The sequence below is a fragment of the Pantherophis guttatus genome, chromosome 2, assembly GCF_059756535.1.
Source record: "Pantherophis guttatus breed Tessera chromosome 2, ASM5975653v1, whole genome shotgun sequence".
In the NCBI taxonomy this organism is placed as follows: domain Eukaryota; kingdom Metazoa; phylum Chordata; class Lepidosauria; order Squamata; family Colubridae; genus Pantherophis; species Pantherophis guttatus.
Window position 1 is genome coordinate 105,458,726 of NC_142064.1, and position 26,398 is coordinate 105,485,123.

Sequence of the window (26,398 nt, forward strand, 5' to 3'; positions counted from 1 at the left end):
AAAGTTTAATTAACTTCTCTCTGATTAGGATCAAGTCACGGATAGCAAATCCTCTTGTTCCTTCCTTCAGGTCAGGAAATTAATGGAAGAGCCATATGTGGCAGAATTTGTTTCTCAACAAATTTTGGGGTAGTTAAAGTTTCCCATTACTGGTACTTCATGTCTCTTTGAAAAATCTGCAATTTGATACTTTCTTCCTTGGGTGGTCTGTACAGAACAGTAAGAAAGGAGCTGCTTTTTTCTAGAAATGCATAACTCTTACAATTGTGGGGACAAAATGCTCCCGGAAAAGAAAATTATTTTCTTCCAGATTAAACCAATTATATTGACTTCAACATTCTGACCTTCCAAAACTAATTTGAGCCTAGACCATTCCCCAAATGCAGGGGTGAAATTCAGCAGGTTCTGACAGATTCTGGAGAACTGGTAGCAGAAATTTTGAGTAGTTTGGAGAACTGACAAATACCACCTCTGGCTGGCCCCAGAGTGGGATGGGAATGGAGATTTTGCAATATCCTTCCCCCTGGAGTGGGGAGGGAATGGGGATTTTGCAGTATCCTTCTCCTGCCATACCCACCAAGTCACGCCTACCAAGCCACACCACACCCACCAAGCCATGCTCACAGAACTGGTAGTAAAAAATTTTGAATTCCACCAATGCCCAAATGCCACAAAATTCATCCTCTTGTGAAACATTTATTTAATGATTAATGGTTGCAGGAAGTAGGTACGTCTAGTCTAACAAACAGAAGGATTAGGGGTGATATGATATCAGTTCCACAGTACTTGAGGAGTTGTCATAGAGAAAAAGGGGTTGATCTATTCTTCAAAGCACTGGAAGGTAGAATAAGAGGTAATGGATGGAAACCTGTTAAAGCTTGTTAAAAATCCAACCTAGAAGTAAGGAGAACTTTTCTGACAGTGAGAGCAACTAAACAATGGAATAGCTTGCCTCTTGGAGTTATGGGTATTTCATCACTGGAAGTTTTCAAAAGTAGATTGAACAACCATTTAACTGGAATGGTATAAGACTATAAGGCAGTGGTTCTCAACCTTCCTAATGCCGCGACCCTTTAATACAGTTCCTCATGTTGTGGTGACCCCCAACTAGGGGTGGGTTCTAAATTTTTTTACTACCGGTTCTGTGGGTGTGGCTTATTTTGTGGGCGTGGCTTGGAGGTCATGTGACTGGGTAGGCGTGGCTAGCTGATCATGTGACCGGATGGCCATGGCTATGTGTATAGGGACTACTTAGAGGGCTGAAAAAAAGTCATTTCTGACAGGTCCTCGCACTTTTGACTGGTCCTCACACTTATGACCATCCTCACATTTATGCCCGTGCAGCATTCTTAGCAACCGTGTCACTCATTTCACAACTGCTTCTCTTCACCATGGTGACAAGATAGGGCAAAAACATAAAATGTGAGGACAGTCGTAAGTTCGAGGACTGGTCAAAAGTGCGAGGACCAGTCAAAAATAACTTTTTCAGCCCTCTGAGTAGTCCATATGCATAAAAGGATACAGCAATATAGAGGGATGAAGGAAGGGAAAGGAAATTAGAGTAGAAGGGATGGTAAGAGAGGGAGGAAGAGAGGAGGAGAAGGAGAAAGGAAGAGGAAGTAGGGAGGAGAAGAAGAGGGGGAGGAAGAGAAAGTAAGAAGGAAAGAAAAGAGAGAGGTGGTAGGTTTGAGGAGAAAGATTGCTGTACAATAAAAAAGATGAAAGGGAAGAAAGCCAACCCCAAACAAATATAAAGATATTAAGATAAAGAATGAATTGTTAAACTTTAAAGAATAAAGAGAACAATTATGAATAAATAACAATAATTAGAAACACACATACAAACATACAATGTATTTTCTTTGAACAGAGTATTTGGCCGGTTCACAAATTTAAACAGTGTTTAGTCATTTCAATTAAATTTACAATTTCTATATTTCCTTTTTGCCATATTTATTCATCTATTTTTGTAAAAAACCAATATTACCCTTCATCGTCATCTCTAATCTTAATCAAATTCAATTTTTCCCTTCTATTCTATATTATACCCCTTCCCATTGTCATCTATTTTTATATCCATCCTCACATTGGTTAATTATGTAATTAAGTTGTTTAATATAAATTCAACATTTTAATATAAATCAATTAGTTATATAACTACCTTTTTTGTATATTAATATGAACATAAATATTCCAATTATTTCCATGCAATCCAATTTCTTACAAATCAATTAATTATATTTACCAATAATAATAAACCAAATAATTTCCCCCATATATTCCTCCAAACCGCAATTTAACCATTTCTGCTTTCAGAAATATACAGCTAATAGTATCTCAATTATTACAATTCCCTAGTTAAATAGAGCTTTTTTTCTTTTGTGTTTTAAAATCTTGAACTCTCCTCTTTTCCCCTAAATTTCCCATTGTTTGCACCTACCTTTTTTGGTGAGGAAAAAGAAAAGAAATCTGCCTGCCTAATTTTCCAACCTTGCAGCAACAGCAAAGCAGTTTCAGTTTCGTTTTTCAGCATAGCTAGGGGGAAAAAAATTGCTCCAGCACTCTTTGCAAACAAGCAGCAGAGCCCTGAGCAAATCAGCTGAGAGCCGGGAGCCGATCTAATCAAGGGCTAATTAGCCTATGCTGAAGCTCTGCGGGCCAATAAAATTACAAAAAAACACCGAACCATTTGTTAAATTGCTGACTTGCCCGCCCCTCACCCACCACTATTTATTGGCAATAAATAGTGGTGCGGAGGGGCGGGGCACCGGCAGAATCCCACCACTGGCTATAGGGCGGCCCTTTGAAGCCCCGCAGCAAGAATTTGAACAGTTTTTTTTTCCTCTAGCCATCAGCTGGGACTCTGGAGGCAGCAATAGATTGGGAGTGGGCGGGGTAAGCGAACGGCCGGTGATCCAACAGAGCAGAGAGTGAGGGTGAGTGAAGGGGTGGGGGGGCGAGAGAGGGCTTTGGCAACCCCTGTGAAATGGCCGTTCGACCCCCAAAGGGGTCACGAGCCCCAGGTTGAGAACCGCTGCTATAAGGTCTCCTGCCTTGAGCAGGGGGTTGGCCTAGAAGACTTCCAAGGTTCTTTCCTGCCTTATGATTATATGTTCTATGAGTGTGGACAAAAAGATCCATGGTCCTGAGAATGTACTAGTAAGTTTTGCAAAACAAGTATTTTATTGAATATTTTTCACTTATTTTAGTCCATGTGCTCTTGACATCATTGCGCAGATTTTTTTCTTGCGGATTTGGGAGATATCTTTTAACATAGAATACATTTTCTTTCCCTTTATATTGCTTTTGTTGCCTCTGTTGCTTTGAGCAAGTAGTTTCCTGTTCGTTTTTCAGTCAGGGGAATCATCAAATCCGGTTTCACCATTTCACCTAATAAATCAAATCTGATTTTTGGTAATAAAACCTTGACCCATTTTGCTTATTGCCATACTCTGAATATTAGTATGTAAACTAACAGTGTGCACAAAATGGTTTCAAACCTGAAGAAAGCAAACTCATTCTGCATAACTCGTTCAGGTCAGCTATGGTTCAGCAAAACCAAAAGTCAAAATGTTTTGACTGTTCTGAATTTCAGACAAAACAAAATTTAGACAGGGGAAAGAGGGGTGTATATCACCCCCTCCTCTTGTTTGCAGTTCCTGCTCAGCAGCTCCCTGTCTGCCTTTCAATCTTCCTAGTACAATGTTGCTCAATCTCAACAACTTTATGATGGGTGAGCTTCAAATCCTAGAATTCCCCAGCTAGCATCTTGTTGCAGAATTCTGGAAATCCAGCCACCTTAAAATTGCTGAAAAAACACTGTCCAAGTATCTTTACTTCTTTAAGCCATTATATCTTAGCCTATTCCACTACTCTGCTTGCCCCTCATCTTTCCCAGTTTTTCCCTCGCTTCCTCTTCTCAATTGCTGCCAGTGTTAAGTTTCCAGTATGTCTTATCTTACCTTCCTATCCATCTGCCTTCAGAGTTCCCAGTATCCTGTTCCTTCCTTGCCTCCATTCATTTATGATCACTATTGATGTCTTTGCAAGGTTTTTTTTTGTCATCTTCCTCTCTACACCATCTATACCTAAATCAGGAATCTGTTGATCTATGTTGAATACATCATTTCTTACATCAAAGTGTTTCCTTCGTAATGCAGAATAAAGGAGAGGTACCTGATGTCCTACTTCTATTTCCATCTCTATTCTGCTGCTGTTACTGGTAGGTACATTTCATGTTTACAATCAGAACAATCAAATGCTTGCCTTTAGGACTGTTCATGCTAATTAGCCACAGTTTTGTTCCCAATGGCTCTTGAAAGTTCTGTGCCTTTTAAAAGAGAAAGTCATAGATAAGATATAGTATAAATTCTTGATTATTGTTCACATCTTCCTCTCTCTCCTCCCTGCCCTGTTTCCCCTGCTTTTTATCCTGTTTTACCACTTAACTAATTTGATGTTTGCTAATGTTTAATACAGAAACATCAAGCTATATTTTTGCTAGTTAATCTGAGTATTGTGTGTGTTTGCTCTGATATAGGGATTGACTGGGTGTGTGCTGGATGTAAACTAAATTGGAAATTGACCAATTTGGTAATTACCAAATTGCCAGTAACCCATGCTGACAATCACACAGCTGTATTTTGTTCGATGCATAGACCACATCTGAAATGTCCATTTTACAGCATTTGGGCAGAGACCAGCAGAAACCACCTCTTCGATATGTAACATTATGCAGGGAACATTTTGTACATCACTGATAGAGACAGTGAAAAAACATGAACAGTCATGTACAGCTACAGTTTTGTTGTCTGAAAATGGATTAGCTTGGTGCAAAAGCCAATCAGACCCAGACACGAGAGACGGACTTTTGGAAAAACTTTTATTAAAGCGCTCTAGAAAAAGGATCCTAACCACTAAGGGAGCTGAGACCCTGAACAATAGTGAAGCATAATCTTTTATACTGTACAGTTATTTTCAAGAAATAGGGAAGTAAAATTTTACAGAACTATCACCTTTTTTGGAGTTCTACCTTGCTTTTAGCATACATGTCTGTTTGTCTGTGGAGTTGTGTATCACCTGAGTATACATGTTATTTTCCCTATAGACGGCAGTGTTGTTACATTTCCTTTATTTGGACACATAGTACAGTTATATTTCTCTAAGTATTTATTCTTTCCTAGGATGGCGGTGTATTGATTCTTAATAGATGAGCCATCGTTTCCCCCCTTTGAATCTGGGAAAAAATTATTTCCCCAAGATTCACCAATAACCAGTATCTGGTTCTTAAGGGTTTGGAAAACATAAGAGTAAACACTGCCAATCGCAACAAGTAAATAAATAAAATGAAAAAAATAGTCAGGAGTAAGAAAAAAAGAGATTTCAGCCATGAAAAATTGGGAAATCGGCTAGTAAACCAATCTCAGTTCCAGTTGTCCCATTTTTGTACAGGTATGTGGGCTACTTGTCGGATGCCTTTGGTAAGTTATAAAATAACTTGGTGGTGGTCATCAATTTGCAAACAATTAGTCCAGTTAAATTTTCCACAAACCCCTCCTTCGGCAGCTAAAAGTTAGTCAAGAGCCATCCTATTCAGAAGCACTACTTCCTTAATCTGGGTCACTTCAGAAGTAATAGTCCAATTTATTTTCACTTGAGTGTAGCTAGGTGGTAGGGCCAGATACTTAGGGTCCAGTGGCACCATTTTCCAAGGCCAGCATTGGGAGAGGTTGAACGCAGCTGCCACTGTTTGCACCATATTGAAAAGGGTATTACTGTGGCCATTCCATAGCATGCCTTTTGCCTGATGTAACAAAAAAGGGTCAACAGGAAATTACCATATGAGACCTGCATCTCGCATTAGCTGTTCCCATCAGTGTGTCCAATAGGGCTTTTGACTGTAATAAAGGTTATACTTGATGGGGGTAGAAAGGCTATGTTTTGTATACAAATTAAGCGACTGCCTGTGGCTAGTGGCTCTTCATATGCAATGGGTTTTTTGTTGACATATACAGAGGCCGTAATGATTGGTTGAGGATACAGTCAAAAGATCCCAGTCCATGTTGCTTCTTAGTGATCTGGTCAAGAGGGTGTTCAGTGATTGCCCACATAGTCACCACCTTGGGAACTAGGGAACCACCAATCAGTCCAACCCTACCTTCAACAAGCTAAGTCCTTTTAATTTTTTTAAACAGAAATCTCAGTTCTAGATCATCAGGGTCTGAGGATGCCAGTGTCACAGTCCACTGGTTCGGTTCTGAAGTTTTCTTAAGCCTTGTGTGGTGTGTCCAGGACCTCAGGCCATCAACCTTCACTGATGTATATGTGGTTAGCAATGCCTGGAATGGTCCCTTCCACTTCTCCAAGGGGCATCCAGCGGTCCAAGATCTCACAGTACCCAGTCCCCTGAATGAATTTTATGTACTGGTTGGTCGAGGCAGGGTAGACTGTTCTCCTGTAAATAATGAGATAAAGATTCCACCACCAGAGAGAGTTGGACCAAATAATCTTTAAGATATTGATCTCTTATTATGGTTTCCTGTCCACCAGGTCCTTGAAGGAAAGGGTACATGCGTACTATTTATACAACAAAATGGGGCCTGTTATCTGACCCAGTCTTTCAGGGGATGCCAAATCTAGGCATAATTTCCTTGAGTAAATAATTGAATAGTTTCACCACTTCCTTAGCTCTATGGTCCTACATGGAAAGGGCTCGACCTAGCCTGAGAAGGTACACACACATACCAACAAATACTTAAAGGTCTGCTTACAGGGTAACTCCATGAAATCCACCTCCTAAATGGCCCCTGGATTATACATGGACCTTTGGCCTGTATACCCATCCATGGTTTCTTTGCATTTCTAGGATTAACTTTCTGCTCCACCAATTGGGCTTTTTCTTTAGATATCTTGCAATTATAAGTGGCTAACCAGTTAAGTAGTTTGATAGATCCTGACAATCATTCCGTGTTTGGGGTCCCAAAAAGAAATCATCCACATATTGCAAAATGGTATCATCTTTCACCCATATACGGCAGTATAAATCCTTTGCCAGGCTGTTTTTAAATCCCTGGGATAACCTGGTCCATGTATATTGCCTAATTTGATTGGTATCAGAGTCCTGCCACTCAAAGGCGAATAGCTGTTGGCTTGCATCATTTAATGGGATGCAAAAAAAGCATCCTTTAGGTCTAAGACTGTAAACTGTTCATCCTCTGGATTAATCTGTCCCATTAAGGTGTATGTGGGGTCAGAGTATTGTTATTAACCAGCCTCAAATCATGCACAAATCTATAGGGGCCATCTGGCTTCTATACTGTCAGGATAGGTGTGTTCCAAGGAGACAAGTTGGTTTTATAAGACCAAATTTAACAAACAGCTCCACAACTGGTTGTAATCAGGCTTCTAGCCTGATTGGATATTGCTTAAGATTGGCAACATGATAGTGCTCAATCAGTGGGATATTCACAGGTTCTACGAACCTCACCTTCCCTGGTTCTTCCGTGGCCCAGACCATGGTTTAACTGCAGTCTCAATAGATGGAAGTATCAAGGAAATTTTTTCCTTGATTAATCCACCCATGAAGTCAGACAAATTGCTGGTTTATCAGTTCCATAAGAAGACAGATGAAAGTATACTTACTTCTATTTGGGATGAAAGCAATTTTCTACAATTAAAAAAATGATACAGCTATTTGCCAATTATTCCAAATTATATGGTAAACACAAATCTGATCTAGAAAAGATTGAAGAATATCCGAAAGAAATATTATTCACAAAATATACAAATTAACAAAAAGAATTCTTAACCCGTAATAGAAGATAAAACTAAGAGGCAGTTTTAATTGAATAAGACTCCAGAATTTAATGGTATTTATACATTATATTACAGTAAATATTCTGGTCGAGCCTTAATTCAATCAATGAATGGGATTCAGGAAAATGAAAATCATTGAAAGAAGTCTTTATTTCTTTAATTTATAAAAAACAAGATTTGAAACATCCAGAGTTATTTAGATTTATGGTATATCCTATAGTGAATATAGATTATAAACATTTTAAATTAATTCTTGCTAACAGAATAAACTACTGACTGAAGTGAAATATCCTGATTAGATAAAGGGATATATTAACAGATTAACAGAGTTGGAAGGGACCATGTAGGTCATCTAGTCCAACCCCCCACCCAAGCAGGATGTATGAGAAGTTATATCAGATATGTTTTTAATGTTATTGACAAGTTAAATAAAAAATTAAACAATGGCTGTGACTTTTCTTGGTGCAGAAAAAGGCTTTGACAATTTTATGTTTTATTGAACCCAAATTTTAATGGTGTTACTAGAATATTTACATCAATATTGTTCTATGTCAGGTTACCTGTCATGGCCCTGTCGGAGCATGAGTCCATGGAGGATGAGCCAGAGCTGGGGCCGATGGAGGTCGAGGGTGCAGCTTTGTTGGCTCCGGAGGAACGCGGGGAGGAGCAGGACGAGGCAGCCGTCGGGCCTGGGACGGCTTGCCAGCAGGGAAGAATGGGGGCAGAATGACTGAGAGAGGGGGGAAGAGAGGGCAGGCAGTGGAGAGGAGGAGCGACGGAGCTCAGGCGACGAGCAAGGAGTGCCCCCTCCTATCCCTGAGTACATAGAGTAGAGAGGCGGCGGGAGCAGCACAGGCCGACCAGATGACTCAGGAGGAGAGTGCCCTGCCCCTCTTCACATGGCACACCTGGGGACTGAGACTTAAGGAGACACCATGGGGAGGGACACTTGTCAGGAACAAGCACTGAATTTATGGAGTTTCATGTGCCGTTGTCGATGTCTGGGGTTCGCTGGACTCCTTGTCTTGTTGCTTCCTTGTTCCTTTGCCTCATTGGACTCATTGCCTTGAAGCCATCGGGCTAATGGCGTTTTGCTGGACTATTCACAGCCAGAGGCTGCTGGAGGTGTGTGTGAGCACTTTGCTCCGGGACTTGCCATAAACGTGGGAACTCAATTATTTGCAGGTGAATTCCTTTCTACCATTAGATCATAGAATCATAGGGCTGGAAGGGAGCTTGGAAGTCGTCTAGTCCAACCTCTTCCTTGGTTCAAATTAGGAATTCTCTCATTGCAGACCTTCCACCCATTAGTTCTTGGGTGGTTCTTATTCAGCTTTAATTTAACTTTGCTACTGATTATAGTAGATATCAAAAGCAAAGAGTAATCTGATTTGAAAGAGTAGAGTTTTGAGGAAATCTCTTAAGAGAAGTTATTCTAGTGAATTCCGACCATGCTCAGGTTAGTCCTGCCAATATATATAATATCATCCTGATTTTAAAGCTTCTAACTTCCCCAATCTCAAGTATCAAAGTGTCCATCTCTACTGTTTTGTTTCCCATTTTATAAAATAATAACAATTGTGTACAAAGTCTGGTGGCAGCAAAAGAATTGTCAAGTACACTAATGAACAATTGGCACAAGTGAGAGAACCCACATCTAAAACAATAAAGCAATTAGTCTGGAAGCATGAAAATAATGGAATAGCTTAGTGGAAGTGAACATGACTTTAACAAGGTTTAGGAGACTGATTTCCTTCCTTCCTTCCTTCCTTCCTTCCTTCCTTCCTTACTTACTTACTTACTTACTTACTTACTTACTTAGATTGTGAAAGCTTGGCTTTGGCAAATCTTTGGTAAAGCACCATAGAATGTTGTGATTGGCAAACTACTGAGTTGGATGAATGATGAGGTAGATAAGCAAAAATGAAAACTGAAATCCATACTTGGAGTGAAATATTAAGATTTCTGATATCATCAAGAAAGGAAAGTGAAAAGAATGTATCAGATTTTCAGAGGATACAAAATGGGGTATAATAGTTAATATTCTAATGACTATGATAGAGGTAATGTGGAGACTCTTTAATTTGAATTTCTGTGCTGAGAAGAGCTCAGTTTCTAAATGGTTCCTAGGATCTCTGTGCCTTTAGTGGTTTCATTTATATTTGCCAAGATTCCAGGTTATTTTGTACAGCTTTATTTAAAATTAATATAGATAACAAAAACAGTTGTCAGTTTTGGAAGACAATTTTTTTTTTGCTTCTTAACTGCCACATATTTTAGCTGGGGAAGTTGGGAGGGGGTTGTTGTTGGAGCGGTAAAAAGTTAGTCATAATAACATTCCGTATTCAAGGACTTTTGCCTGCGTCTGATGGAGACTGCCTGAAGATTGTATCCAGTTGAGTGTGAAGAGTTGATTGGACAATGTGATGAACTTATGGGTGTGGGGGGGGGCTGTGAACTGTCAGCTGGGTGTGGAAAACCTGGAAGCTTTCAGATTCGAGTTTTCCCAGATATGCCAACATGACATAATAAATTGGAACTTTAAGGAACCTCAGGCCTCAGAGATTTATTTCGTTGGGAGTGTTCCTTGGAACCCTGACATTAACCCAAATCCCCTAAATATCTAAGCAGCACCCCGAAAGGGGGCTGAATGGGGTGCTGAGCCCCAGCACCAATCTAAAGCTTGGGTTGTGCGAAGACTCAGCGAAGATGGAAAACAGAAAGGAGATTGCAGAGGGAGCCATGGGAACACATACTGGAAGGTTTATTGAGACCCGGTATTCTCCTTCTGAAAGCGTGTTACGAGGCCTTGAAGCTGCAGAGATGATGCAAAGCCTAGGCGCTCGGTCCACGGAGATGGATTCTGGGAGAAGTTGCCAGCCTGATCCAACTCCAGAGATGGGACTGAAAGAACGATTGCCTGGAGTCGTCCCATATACAGCCCTCGTCAACCTGCCTTCATGCTACCCCCTGCGGAATTTATGCCCCCAGGCTGGGGATTCTGTCCTGGCCAGGGGTGAGTCCAGTGCCACTGGACGCCAGTGCCACTGGACGCCAGTGCCGTCTGCTCCCCCTCTTACAGGATCACCATGGGCCCATTTTGCCCTGACAATCTCAGTTCTGCAATGGGGTCAGATCCAGCAGCTAGCAGTGCCGCCACCGCAGGTTCCAGTTCAGCCGCCGGCATTCACCCCACTGCCCGCCGCAGCACCCCAACAGGTCCCTGCCCCATCTCCAGTCGCCATGGCGATTCTGCCAGCAAGGATCTCGCCACCACGGTTTAGAGTGACATTTGATGGTAAGCCTACCAAACTGGCCTATTTCCTCAGCCGAGTATGGACTCATATAGATCAGTATGGAAAGCAATACGAAACAGATCGCAAATTAGTATCTGCAATCTCAGAGGGGATGAATGAGGGAGATGCTGCTGACTGGATAGCCCAGCTGCATAATGAGGGGTTGCTGAATTACATGATGCTGAAGGTTTTGTTGAGGTGCTCTGGGCCAGATTCGAAGACCGAGACCGAATCAACGAGAATGAAGCCAAGATAAAGGTGATGAGTCAAGGAAATAGACCAATAAAGGACTTCATATGGGACTTTAGATGGATCACGGGGAACCTTGGACATTGGCCGGACAGAATACTTCTGCATTATTTGAAAGAAGCCATTGATCAAGAAGTCAGAACCGCCTGTGGAATCTGGGGAGGTGCCAGAGTGACTGCAAGACTGGTATACCATATCAATAGCTCTTGATAGAAGTTCACTCACGCCACAACCCCTCAGCTGAGAAGTCCCCAGGGAGAACTTTGGCTAGACATCCTCTGACAAACCCTACTGAAATCCCTCCTGCTCAGTCTACAGGGGTGATCAAATGCTACCGTTGCAGACAAGTGGGTCATCGAGCTGTGGAGTGTCTGGCACCTTTGCCGGTTCCACAACCACGCCCCGCCACGTCAGCCTGAGGCAGAAGGGACCCATGAAAGCCCCCGGATGCCAGCAGAATTGCCCAGCAGAGAGACTTCCCCTCCCCTGGAGAGAGTGAAAAGACCTCAACCGAAGACCTGCTGCCTGGGCCGGCCAGCAGTAGCAGCGGCGAAGACAACCCGATGGTAAGTGGGACCATCCACCCTTTTGCGGTCAAAGTCAAGCTGACAGTGCCAGAGACAGGGGTGCATGGAGAGAGGTAGCAGCAATAATAGACACCGGCTGCACCCATTGCTTAATTAGCTTCCCCATTGTTGAGCAGCTAGGCATAAAGACACACCTCTTAAGCCACCCCATACGCTTTCAGCAAGTAGACAGGAGCTTAATAGGTGGCACCTCTGCTACATGGATCACTGAGGTTGTCAGATTGGAACTGGAGATCTACACAGAACTCATTCGATTCGTAGTAGCCCCAAAAATGGCAGAGTCAATCATTCTGGGACTCACCTGGCTAGACAAATGGGCCCCTACAATCAAATGGGAGGACTGCTACCGAAAAGTCATGATGAGGTGGGCCCCTTGCCATCTGTCCTTCCTGAAGCCGAACCCACTGAGACGAGCCCTCAGGGGCCCCACCAATGAGAGGTGGCCACAACAGCCATTGAAGTCCTATCTGGGACTCCCCAGGTCCCCAAGGAATACAGGGACCTGGCTCAAGCATTCAGTGAGGAGGAATGTAACATCCTTCCCCCCCATCGCCACACTGACTGTGCGATCGAGATTGAGCCTGGGGCCAAACTCTCTAAACCAAAGATGTACTCAATGACCCCAAAAGAGATGGCTGAGCTGAGGAAGTACATCGATACTAACCTAGCCTGAGGGTTCATCCAACCTGCAAAATCCAGAGTAGCCGCCCCAGTGCTGTTTAAGGAAAAGAAAGATGGGGGGGATGAGGCTCTGCATGGATTTTTGTGGAATAAATGCGATATGCATGGAAAACACCTACCCCCTTCCCCTCATGGAAGACCTACTGAACTACCTTTCAAAAGGCAAAATGTTTACCAAACTTGACTTGAGAGAAGCCTACTACAGGGTGCGCATAAAGGAAGGGGATGAATGGAAGACTGCTTTCAGCTGCCCACTAGGTAGCTTCCAATTCAAAGTCATGCCCTTTGGTCTCCAAGGAGCCCCTGCGGTATTCATGCAATTGATTAACAAAGTGCTGCATGAACATTTATACAAAGGGGTTCTAGTCTACTTGGACGACATTCTCATATTCAGTGAGACATCAGAAGAACATATGAAACTAGTCCAACAAGTACTAAAGAAACTGTTAGCCGCAAAACTTTATGCGAAGCTGTCCAAATGTGAGTTTCACAAAACTTTTCTGGACTACCTAGGCTACCGAGTGTCGAACGAAGGCATAGAGATGGATCCCGGGAAAGGGCGAGCTGTACTTGACTGACAGCCCCCTCACACCAGGAAACAGCTGCAAAATTTCCTGGGGTTTGCTAACTTCTACCGGCAATTCATCCCAATCTTCATGGAAGTGGCTCTGCCACTTACCGAACTGCTAAAGACAGGACCCTCCCCCACAAAGCCATGGTCGACGCAGCCTCTAGCCTGGACGCTAAGCTGTCAAAAAGCATTTGAAAGCTTGAAACAGCGGTTTGCAGAGGAGTCCATCCTTCAGCACCCAAACCCAGATAGGCAGTTCATTGTCCAGGCTGACACCAGTGACGTTGCAGTGGCAGCAGTGCTCCTCCAGGAAGACCCCCAAGGATGGCTGCTTACCTGTGCATATGTGTCCAAAAAACTCACGAACACCGAGTGGAGATGGGCAGTATGGGAGAAGGAAGCCTTTGCTGTTAGTTGGGCTCTTCTATTGTGGCGGCACTTCCTAGAGGGAGCCAAGATCCCCTTTGAGGTATGGTCAGACCATAAAAACCTCGAAGCCTTAAAGACCCCACGAAGGCTCTCCCGCTGGGCGCAGTACTTCAAGCGGTTTGATTTCAAGCTGAAATACATCCCAGGGGGGAAGAACCTGCTTGCAGACACCCTGTCAAGGAAACCCCAATATGACAGCCAGAGGGAGGATGTCGTCCATGCCATCATCCTAGACACGCAGAGTGCGGTGCAAGTCACTACCCGGAATCAGGCCAGCAGGCAGATTGACCCCATCGATGGGAAGCTAACTGCTAACTTGAAGGCAGCACTATCTACTAATCCATGGCTAGCTGACAATCAAGACACTTTGACGACCCGTGATGGATTAGCTTGGAAAGGTTCGAAAATTTACATCCCCAACAGCATGAGACTCCTGGTGCTCCAGCGTAGCCATGATTCTCAATTGGCTGGTCACTTTGGATTTCTAAAGACCCTTCATCTGATTCATCTGATTAGACGGCAGTTTTGGTGGCCAAAGATGAAAGCTGATGTGGAGGACTATGTAAAAAGTTGTGCCACATGTGCCAGCAATAAGACAAGACCGGGGAGGCCTCCCAGTTTGGTTCAACAGGTAGCTGATCCCAGCCGCCTGTGGGAAAAAATAGCTATGGACTGTATAGTAGAGATCCTGGAAAGTGGCGGAAATATGGACTGTGATAGACCTGTTCTCCAAACAGGCCCATTTTATTCCTTGTTCTGGACTTCCCTCGGCTAAGAGATTAGCCAAGATGTTTGTGAAACAGATCTACCAGCTGCATGAAGTTCCACGACGGGTGATCTCCGATTGAGGTGTTCAGTTCACCGCTAAGTTCTGGAGGGAGTTCCTGAGGTCCATTGGGTCATCTCAGGTGCTTAGCTCTGCTTTCCATCTGAGTACGAACGGAGCCGCGGAATGCGCTAATGCCATGGTGGAACAATACATCAGATGTTATGTGGATTACCAGCAAGATAATTGGACTGATTTGCTTCCTTTCACAGAAGTGGCATACAATAATGCGGTGCATAGTAGTACGGGACTGATGCCTTTTCAGATTACGAGTGGCATGGAATTTGTCCCTATGCCAGAATTGCCAAGAGAATAGCCTTCTTCCATGACTCTGAATGAATGGATGGAGTCATTAAAGAAAGGCTGGGAGAATACCAAAAAAGCCCTGAATGAAGCGGCCGAAGCATACAAAAAGCAAGCAGGCAAACTGATCTCTCCAACTCCCCCCCTTTCGGGTGGGAGATCGTGTATATCTTTCCACCAAATACATACGTTTGAATTTGAAGAGTAAGAAGTTAGAACTGAAATATTTAGGTCCCTTCCCCATAGTGAAAGTGATTAACCCAGTGACTGTACAGTTAAATCTCCCCCGCATACTGGGAAAAATTCATCCTGTTTTCCATTGCAGCCTGTTAAAGCCTGCTGTGGGATCTAAATTGAGACCTCAACCTGCTGTTCCCCCCAAGCCGATTGTAGTGCAGGGTAAGACTCATTATGTGGTGAAGAAGATTTTGGACTCTAGATTGCAGAGGGGACTTCTGCAATATTTGGTTCATTGGAAGGGATACCCCTTGTCTGTGAAGGGGTGAAGAGTTGGGATGTTCAGGCAGACATCTGGGTGAAGAGTTGGGATGTTCAGGCAGATACCTTAGTTAGGCAATTTCATGATAAATTCCCTGATAAGCCTAACGGTCCTCCTGGGGGGGGGGAGAAGTGGTTAATGTGCTAATTGTGTTAACCCCTGACTTCAGTCTTGTTCCAGGATACATTCCTTTCCTGAGGGGGGGAAGCCTGTCAGTTTTGGAAGACAATTTTCTTTTTTGCTTTTTAACTGCCACATATTTTAGCTGGGGAAGTTGGGAGGGGGTTGTTGTTGGAGCGGTAGAAAGTTAGTCGTAACAACATTCCATATTCAAGGACTTTTGCCTCCATCTGATGGAGACTGCCTAAAGATTGTATCCAGTTGAGTGTGAAAAGTTGATTGGACAATGTGATGAACTTGTGGGTGTGGGGCAGGGCTGTGAACTGTCAGCTGGGTGTGGAAAACCTGGAAGCTTTCAAATTCAGGTTTTCTCAGATGTGCCAACATGACATCTCTAATAAATTGGAACTTTGAGGAACCTCAGGATTCAGAGCTTTATTTTGTTGGGGGTGTTCCTTGGAACCCTGACAACAGTATTAAATAATAAATTTCTTAGATTCCTAACTACTGCAGGATCCTTGGTGCTCTCTAAGCTTGGTATTTTCTTGCAGACATTCCATTACCAAATTAGCACTGATGATGTTACCTAGCTTGATAATGAAATGGTAACAAGAAAACAGCCAATTTCAGAGAGCACCAAGGACTCCCTCAGTTCAACCCCGATCTATGAATATTCTTTTCTATTGATTTCTAACTGCATACTGCAATTATTATATATTGGTTTTAGAGAAGGATTATAATATATAGATGAATCTGCGTAATTCCACCAAGGGCATCTCTATGAAGTATTTGGAGAGGATTGTTCTGTTGATGTCTAGATGTTCTCTAGATGTATTCCTCCCAAACCCATTATTGACTTGAAAGAATAAGTCCAAACAAAATCCCAACTTGAATGAAAAGCCAGCATAATATTGAATAAGGTTTTTATAGCCTTGATGCAAAATATATGATGCATTTTGTGATGTACTTGCTTTTCAACGCACTAGTACAAAACACAGTACTAGAGAATACATTCTATTTTAAACAACAAATTCTATCTTAAATTAAACAATTTTAATTCTTAAATATGAATTAAGTAGTAAGACATTTTAACCTGAGCAAAAAAGACAAGCTTAGGAAGAGGCATGAAGGAGCAATCAAGAATTAATGACATAATTGGCTCAAATCAGTGTGTGAAATTAACAGTACTACCCATCCCCTAGTGAACAAGATTTATAAAAAAGGGGAGTGAGTTGCATTATAATAAGATGATATCATAGTCTCAGTTCCTAGGAGAATTACTTCTCCACCCTTTTCTAAGCAGGGAATTAACTGCTGAATTCATGTGGTTTGGATATGAACCATTCAAATACTGTATGGTAATAAAACACCAACAACATTGTTTTCTAACATTGCTGTTCCCTTCTTAGTCATGATTGCTTGTGTCAGTCATCCAATAAATCTGTATTAAAGACAGTGTATTCTCTTGTAAATATCTTTTTCTTTTCTCAGTAGCCATAAAGGCATCCCTTTTCTAAATATATTTACTATTACTTTCCGTTTATCATTTAAAATTGTGAAGACTTTCAGCTAGGATTAGTAAAGCATATAACTAAGAAATCAGAAACTGTAATGTTTTGTGGGTTCTCACTTTTATTTATTTACTGCAATATACTGCCCTCATATATCACAAATTTCAATGGTTTACACAGACAAAAATGTCAAGGTTGTCAGCAATAACCCATCCCAGAGCCAGGAAACACTCCTCCCTCTTCAGCTGCATGACAAAGCAGACAGCAGAGGAAATCTTACAGAACACCCTATCCATTTCCTTGGAGGCAACAGGTCAAAAAGAATCCCAGATAACCTGGCAAGTAAATGCCCTATGGAGTCAAGACTCAAGCAAATCTGAATCACTTTAGTTGCAAAATGCTGTCCTAACTAGTGAGAGGGGCCAGGGAGAAGTTTGTACATCTGGGTTCCACCCTAAGTAAGGCCACTGGATGACAGCCCATTGATGCAGTAAGGGAAGAAAGAATGTCCCATCTTTCTTATCACCATGGAGTAAGCCTGAATCATTGGCACTTACCCATCTTCAGAGGCTTTCACTCTTTGTTTTCCACCTATTCTCTAAGAATTGCTTCTGCTGTTCATCTCCAAAAAGATATTTGAAAACCAAGGGGCCGTATGGAATCAGCTAACACAAGGGTATTTAGGAGTTATTTACGGCTCCTAAATTGTCTTGAAGGGCAGCTCCATATAGAGCACATTGTGATAATCCACCTGAGAGGTAGCTAAGATGTGAGTGGCATCTCTGGTCCAGGAAAGAGTGCAATTTGTGCACAAAGCAAACCTGTGCAAAGGCTCCTCTAGTCATGGCTGCCCCTACTTCTCCTTATGTGTCAGATAAAACAATGGTAGCAGGGGTGAAATGCTCCTGGTTTGGACCGGATCACCAGATCCGGTAGCGATGGAGGCGGGTAGTTCGGAGAACCACTAGCAAAAATCCCTGCCCCCCCCCCATGCCCAGCTGAGCCGCACAATCATCAGAGGCTTTTTTTTAACTTTTAAAAGCATTTTTTCTACAACCTCTTCCACCAAAAAAATGCTTTTAAAAGTAAAAAAAAAAGCCTCTGCTGATCAGGCAACTCAGCTTGGATCGTCAGAGGCATTTAAAAGAAAAAACCCCTTTTTTTTCTTTTAAAAGCCTCTGACGATCCAAGCTGAGTTGCCTGATCATCAGAGGCATTTAAAAGAAAAAAAGCCTCTGACGATCAGGCAACTCAGCTGGGATCGTCAGAGCCTTTTGAAAGCATTTTTTTACAACCTCTTCCCTGAAGAGGTTGTGGAAAAAATGGTTTTAAAAGTAAAAAAAAAAAAAAATTGGCCACACCCAGTCACATTCCCCCCACCAAGCCACGCCCACAGAACCAGTAGTAATAAATTTTAGTTTTCACCACTGAATGGTAGCAATACCTTTCATATCCAAATCACATGGATATTTGCTCCAATGCAAAACTGAGGTTTAATACATGACCACTTACATGTGCTGAGTCCAAGATTACCATGACAAGTCCCCAGTTTCCATGGAAACCATGAACTCCTGGACTGTAAATCCCCAGCTACCACAATATGAAGGTTGAAGTCTCCCAATACCCAACTGGCAACCAACCAGGTCCTGGAATCAGAGGAAGATCCAGATGGTGAGCACAGTGGCTGGTACACCAGGAAAACTCCTGGCACAACCTAGCACAAAGATAATCATACATTTTTAATAATGTAAGTATAATGGTATGTGAGCCTACTCTCAAATAAGCTATCACAATGGACCAGTTCCACCCCACATACAGTATCCAACCCTGAAATCAAGACTGATGCTAATTTCTAGAAGAGTGACATATATGTCTTGGCTTAGTTAGATTTTGATAATACAAAAATGTACCATCACCTTAGTGGCCAAAGTGTTCCAAAATGTAGGACTGATATCTTAATAATGTGACTTCAGGACCCCATCTCCAATCTTCACATGGTGCGGGGACTCAGAGCAGCCCCTCTTGGGAAGCACAGGATTGGATCACTTTGGTCAGGAAAATACACAGACAGTATACACTCTATTAATATGCAGAGACCAAGCTATGTAGGATTTTAAAGGTTCAAATGAACCCTTTGAAAAGCCTGATGCAGAAGCTTATTGGTAGGTAATCAATATAACCTACTATATTGTATTGTACAACCTCCTATTGTATTGGCTGCAGGAACTAGATATGTCTAGTTCAGGGGTCAGCAACCTGTGGCTCTGGAGCCGCATGTGGCTCTTTCACCCCTCTGCTCCGGCTCCCTGTCACTCAAAATATGTGTCGCAACCGCCAATGTGTGACATCCGCCGGCATGCGATTTATTGAACTTTTCAACCCCTGGATAAATCCAAGAAAAGAAAAGTTTCAGAATTAAACAGAACGTTTAATTCAACTACATATGGTAGTTTCGTGGCCGCTCAAGAAATAGTCAGGCACAGGAAGGGTTTTGTGGCTCCCGGTGTTTTGTTTTCTGTGGGAAACGGGTCCAAATGGCTCTTTCAGTGTTTAAGGTTGCAGACCCCTGGTCTAGTTTAATGAAAAGAAGGACTAGGGGTGACATGATAGCAGTGTTCCAATATCTTAGGAGCTGCCACAAAGAAGAGGGAGTCAAGCTATTCTCCAAAGTACCTGAAGGCAGGACAAGAAGCAGTGAGTGGAAACTAATCAAGGAGAAAAGCAACCTAGAACTAAGGAGAAATGTCCTGACAGTTAGAACAATTAATCAATGGAACAACTTGCCTTCAGAAGTTGTGAATGCTCCAACACTGGAAGTTTTAAAGAAGATATTGGATAACCATTTGTCTGAAGTGGTGTAGGGTTTCCTGCCTAAGCAGGGGGTTGGACTAAAAGACCTCCAAGGTCCCTTCCAACTCTGTTATTCTGTTTTCTGTTTTTCTATCAGCAGTTGGACTGCTACATTTCAGACCACCTTGAGTTACTGAGTTACCTTCAAGGGAGCCTAATGTCAAGCATTTTGTGTAGTTCTATCAGCTAGAACTACTGCAAAATGCTTGAAGGTCATTGCTGTAAGGGCTTGACATCAAATCGATAGAAGTAACTGTGAGAAGGATCTTGGAGTCCTAGTGGACAATCACTTAAATATGAGCCAGCAGTGTGCAGCAGCTGCAAAAAAGCAGAAACAAGCACAAGCAAAAAAGTTATAAGCTAAACTGATGGTGTTCCAGAGTAACTATTCTTGTCCCAAAGGGGTTGATATTATTTTTCAAGGCAGATGTTTGGATTATTGTATTGCATCTAGTGTTCGTTCTGTTCTTTTACTGGCGTGAAGGAGAAGGGCAGTTACAAATAAAATCAAATCGAATGAATGAATGAATTTACGTCGTGTACATTTTTTCAAGTTTTACTGGAAGCTCATATTAGCTCTCGTTTGAAATGGAACCAGTTTCCTTTCCTGCTGCGCACGAAAGCTTTTTTCCTCCGCCCAGAGCATCGGTCTCCACGGCCCGCTTGGACTCGCTGGGGGAGCCGCGCATTCCGCCAACTTCACAGACGACCCTCCTCCGCCCTGTCGGTCTGTGATGCATGGTGGGCGGGCTAGAGGGAAGGAAGGAAAGCAAGCCAAAAAGCTGCCGGAGCGACTGGGTGGAGCTGCTGGCCGCGCCGCGCTTCCATCCCGAGAACCCTCGGATTCATTTCCCAGACGAAGACGAGATCCTGGCGAGTCCCGCAAGCGAGACCAGCAAGATGGTGAGGGGGCTCGGCCGACGTGGAGATGGGGGCTGGCTCTGAGGTTAGGGGACTAAGCGGATTTCTCTAAGCTCTCCTCTCTCTGTCTCCCTTGCAGCTGTGCAACCACCTCTTCATCTTCGTCGTTGTGACGGGGATCGCCCTGGGGCTCCGGACTTCGGTAAGAGATGCGTCCTCGATCGCCGCTTATCGGCGCAGCCGCCGTTAGGGGAATGATGCCTCCCAGGATTCGGCATCGGGACTGGGATGGAAAGAAAGGAGGGAGACTCCGGGGCGAATTCCAGAGCACGGCCTGCTTCAGGCCAGAGCCTCTGCTCTTGCCAGCTCTGGGAGGCGGAGGAGTCGTCCTCCCCTCACCCGAGGAAACAAAAGGGTCTTCTTGAAAAATAGAGGTTCTGCACCTAAGAGAGACAGAAATAGCTAGTTTTGCCATTTCCGTGGAGCAAAAAGTTTTGCTTTGTTGTAACGGAAAATATGTTGTACCCAGTGAGGGTTTTGTGAAAGAAAAAAAGAGAGGGGGGAGGGGGAGGGGGAGGAGAGAGAGAGAAAGTTTCTTTTCCTCCAAGAAGCCTACAATTGCAGAGTTGACAAGGATGCACAATGTTGAAGCTCTGGAACTATATCTGGGCTCTTGAGCCCCTCCAGAATACACCACCAAATATGATGTTTAATATGACAGAAGGAGGAAATGGTTGTATAGGGAAGATCATGTAATTCATTATATATAAATATAAATTGAATTACTTTTTTCCTGTCCTTAAACTACTTTTGAGAATGTAGTCCTGTGACGCTCCTAAATGTGCATGCTTCCCAGCCTCCTCACCCACATCTAAATTTTAAACCTTGCTATTAGACCATGAACATAGAGCAAAGTAATGGTAGAAAAGTCATACAGCAATTTACAAAGGCATTATTATAAACTGTCATTAATGTTTCAAACAATGCACAAAACTGTTTTGGTTTTAATTGGAGCAATGCCTTGAACCATCTTTCAAGAAGACTGTAGGGGCAGATATTTAAGTAGGTGAAAATAAAATACAAAAAAGAGGAGAGAATTAAGAGTGGGCAACAGATATAGTACCATCGTATTCAGGGCATTTTAAAAGCTCCCAAAGGTGATATAGGAGATTCAGTCAGTTCAAATCAAATTTCTCAATAACATCAAGCTTTTGCCTGTGAGTTCTATGACTGATACCCAAGTACTACATTGGCAGATCTCTCAGTCTCCTTCTATCTCTCTTTCTCTCTCCTTCCCCAATATGTATACTTACATGGAATTAATTAGAATTAATTAATGGCCAGCACATATAGTATTTCTCTCCTTTTACATGCTTGATGAGCATTCTGTAGATGACTGCTAAAAATTGCCCTAAAATACAGACAAAGCTGGTTTAGCCTCTCATCTCTGTCTTGATGTTTTCAAAAGCAAAAGAAGTGGCTGTTGAGCTCTTATTAAGTGTTGTGCATGCTAGTTTAAAATTAATGTGAAATAATTGACTACTGGCCATCTGTGTCCATATATCCAGATGGCCCATATCATTTTAATCAACTATGTGAATCCTGACTGAATCAGAAGAATCAATTTAATATAATTTATTCTGAGGAAGGGGATTCCTCCCCACCCACCCATCCCGTCCCAGTCTGTTAAAGTGAAGAAGTCTACATGTTAAAGAGATGCAAGGAAAAGCCCTCTGGGAGAAGTGCAACCAAATAAAAAACATGAAAAAAAAGTAGTTTTTATTCTATGTTCCCAGCAAATGAGTCATCCTCGTCTGGAAACAAAACGGATTATTTTAGGCTTGCAGAAATAATTTCTTATTAAATTTAAGAAATTAACTAGATAAATTATAATGACTGGAATAATGTCTGGAAGGCCTTATAAAGATGCATAAATTTATTGAAAACTTATGGATTTCCGCTTCACTATTTTATTGTATGCATATTAATAAATTACTCTTGGAAATAGGGATCAGAAATAGTGCTTGAATTCCCAGAATTAAAGCTTCCCTAAAAGTGAAGTCATTGACTAAGCACTTAATAATTGCCATAGAAAATGTTTTAAACAAACAAAATTCAAGCTGCTTCAGGCAAAGGATCAAAATATCCATTATAAAAATCTCTGGTGAGTTCCATGCTGTCCTTTACACAATTTTCCCTTCCTTTTATATTAACTGCAGAACTGTTATATTTGATATTGATCAAAGTTACATTTGTAAGGAATATTTCTTTTGTCTGGTTTATCCGAACAACTCTTTCTCACTTTGAATATGGTGGTCTTAGAGATGGCCTATGTTACAGTGGTGTAAGCAATTTTACCTCACTCTGAGATCTCCTGCTTTGGGAGTTTACCTTAAAAACATTCTAAGGATTCCTCAAAGCAATTATTGAAAAGTGCAGGTATTCTAAACTTCTGCAACTTTCTGAATTTCCCACCCTTTATTAAATTTATGTATGTTTGTATGTATGTGTTTGATTTATATCCTGCCTCGCCTCCATAAGCTCAAGACTACTTACGTAGCTGGGGTTCTCCCTTTTATCTATCCCTACAACAAAAACCATGTAAGATATGTGATCCTTAGCTTAGGGTCATTCAATGAGTTTCCATAGCTGAAGGTGGATTGGATTTGAACCCAGATCTCTCCAATCCTAAACTGACCCCTAACCATGGCATCTAATTGGCTGTTATTCTGAAGATTTCTCAAAGCAAGCAATATGGATGCTATGGTGCCACGATGAGAGGGAGCAAAGGAGCAGTGATGGAGACAAGCCAGAAAGGTGATAATTCTGCGATAGTCAGTATATATCATGTTTAGAAGGTGGTAAAAGTAGAAAGCTGAGTATCTAGCAAGTGCATATATTTGGAATTTTGAAAACAAGACACTTATGCTCAAAGGCTAGGCAGAAACAACAGTGCTGTCCATTAACAAAATGGCTGCCAAAGAGGAACAACCACGAAACGTCCGTTTCTATAAGACATTCCGATAAACCTCCCCTCTAGCCTTCTAGAATGGTCTCTAGCATCTTCTAGCACCATTTGTTTTGTCTTTTTTTGTGAGCAGCTTGCCTATACCAGCTACCAGTTTTCTTTTCTAAAAAATATTTAACAGGCCTGTTAAAGATTCAGCAACATTCTTTGAAATATATATAATATTGCTGACCAGAGCTTTATACGACAGAAATGCAACTTTCTGAAAGTTGTGTTGTTAACATAGTTAATAGTGCATAGAAAGGTCACATTTATGCCCCTGCCCCTGTTATTAGAGAGCCCAACCTCATGCAGTGATTTCATATCAACAAATTTAGCAAAAAGTATTATCTGGCAAACCTCTGTAACAAGAAAATTTCAAATCCACTGAAAGTCCTATGAACTTTAGGTTCCAGACTACTTGATTTTCTAAAGGCATGGAAGCCCAAAGAATGACTTTTGAGGAAATGCACAATAAGTGGAAGGAACTGGTATTCAGGGAAATCTGTGCCTCCTGGATGGTGTTAGATATAAGTGATACAACAGTAGCATGCAACATGGTATCTGGATTAGCAATCCTAGCTTGCATGTAATAGCATCAGCATGCTTGGGGGAATGTCTGGATTTTAGCAAGCTGGAATAAATATGCACAAACTGTTCCTTGCTATTAACAGCAAAGGCTCCATGTAGGTTGGGAGCAACTAAGGTTGAAAATGGCGTATACTCTTTATTTTACTTAAAGTATTACATACAATAAAATATTTTATTGTATGTAAAAGCCTTGGTTAACCAAAGTCATGTTACGTTATGGTGGACAATAGTGTATTTCATGGACTCATTTATTGGTAATCTAGAGTAGATGTTTTATTACAGCTTATTTTATATCAGCTATAATAGTTCCATGATATACAAATTTGGTAAAAGATAATTATTATTATAATAATAATATATGTGACTTGAAATATAAAAGGAGGATGTAGTAAAGGACATAATAAAATGAAAAAAAAAAAGAAAAACAGTATGCGATATGTTTGTGAAACTAAGAGAAAGAAGAAGGATGTAATATAATTGAATTAAAGTGGAATTGTAGATTTATTATGAATGAAAGAGCTAAAATGTATCAGAAAATATGTCTTGGTGTCATCTAGATTGTTTTGGTGTATATGAAAGAAGAAAGTATAATTTGGTAATAGTTTCCTGTTATGATTCAATGAATGGTGATACTCAAGAAAAGCAAATTCAATTTCCTCCCAACAGAATGAATGAAAGGTGGATGTAAAAAGTGGAAATGTGGTGTAAACGTTGAAATATGTTTAATAAAAATTATTTATAAAAGAAAAAGAAAGGTCCGCGAAAGGTGGATGTACGTAAGGAAGATTAACCCAGAAGTAGATTGAAAGTTAGTGAAAACTGTTACAAACACCATACAGTTTCACTAGGGGGAAGTATTAAAAATATATTTCCCTTTCTAACAGTGAGCAGGGAATAAGACAATAATGTGTGATGTCCCATTGTTGTTTAATATATTTATGAATATGGTATAAGGAACACTTATGATGTTGTGAATGTGAACATGTATGATATTTTGTATATAAATAATGCTGTATCCAAATGAAGGTAGATTATGTAATACAGGGGTGTCAAACTGGATTTCTTCGAGGGCTGGATCAGCATTGTAGTTCTCCATGGGCTGGCAGGGGGTGGGGGGGAGACTCCATGGCCTCCTGCAGCACTCTGCCGGCCAAAACCGGGCCAAAACCGGTGCCTCTGCCGGCTAAAACCTCAGAGGTCTCTATACAGCTCGTTTTTAGCTGGCAGAATGCTGCAGGAGGCTGTGGAGGCCGAAAACAGGCTGCAGGGCCCCCGCACTGGCCTGTTTTAGCCAGCAGAGGCACTGTGGGCCAATCCTTTGATATTTCCAGGCCAGCCTCGGGGACCGGATTTAAACACCCTTGAGTTTGACACCACTGATGTAATACAATAGATTATGTATCTGAAAATTAAAAGCCAAGATACTTATCTTGGACAAAAAGAATACAGTGAACAAATGCAAACAGTGAAAAACTAGAGCAAATATCTTGGTTGAATGTTTACTAAAATGGGGAAATGGACAGAGAAATGTTAAGCATTTGTTGAGGGAAAAAAATCAGGATTGGGTGGTTAGTGAGATCCTTAAAAGATGATGAGAAAAAATAAAATGCAATGTATAAATGATTTTATGGCTGTGATGGAACCAAGAATGATTTGCAGAATAAAAAGATATGAAAGAGATATAGTTATTGGTAATCTGTGTAAACTACATTTAATTAGATTTTATTTTCATTTCTTTTATCTTTTGCCTTTCATTATTTTTATTATTAGATTTTTATTTTGCCTTTATTACTATGTAAGTAGCTCAACTGTACCTACTACCTCCTTCTTCCTTCTATTTTCCCCATAACAACCACCCTGCGAGCTGGCTTTCATGCCTAAGGCCAGACTAGAATTCACAGTCTTCTGATTTCTAGCCCAGCACCTTAACCATTACACCAAACTGGCTCTCTATTATTGTACTTAGCACAATATTGTCTACCTTCAAAGGAAATAGTGTAATTGATAAGTATGTATGTCAATATGTACATATATGCTTTAATCCGCATTTTTCAAACCATTATGGTTTGAAAACTTTTATGATGTATTTTATAAAATGGGTGCCAATTCTTAATTTAGGTATAAATTAAAGACTATATATTCCAGGTTATTTGGAAGACATGAGAGTAGAGAAAATGATTTACCTACTGACATTAACAAGAC

At 41.6% G+C, this 26,398-nt stretch overlaps 1 protein-coding gene across 1 annotated transcript in view; it reads left to right on the top strand.

Moving 5' to 3' along the window:
- The first annotated feature begins 20,456 nt into the window (after positions 1 to 20,456).
- The window catches only part of FSTL1 (follistatin like 1), a 41,517-nt gene continuing 35,575 nt past the window's right edge, over positions 20,457 to 26,398 (top strand). Inside the window, 3 exon segments of the mRNA XM_034411144.3 lie at positions 20,457 to 20,563; positions 20,565 to 20,640; positions 20,738 to 20,800. Of these exon segments, the coding sequence (XP_034267035.2) occupies positions 20,472 to 20,563; positions 20,565 to 20,640; positions 20,738 to 20,800 (231 nt within the window). The 5' untranslated portion in view covers positions 20,457 to 20,471.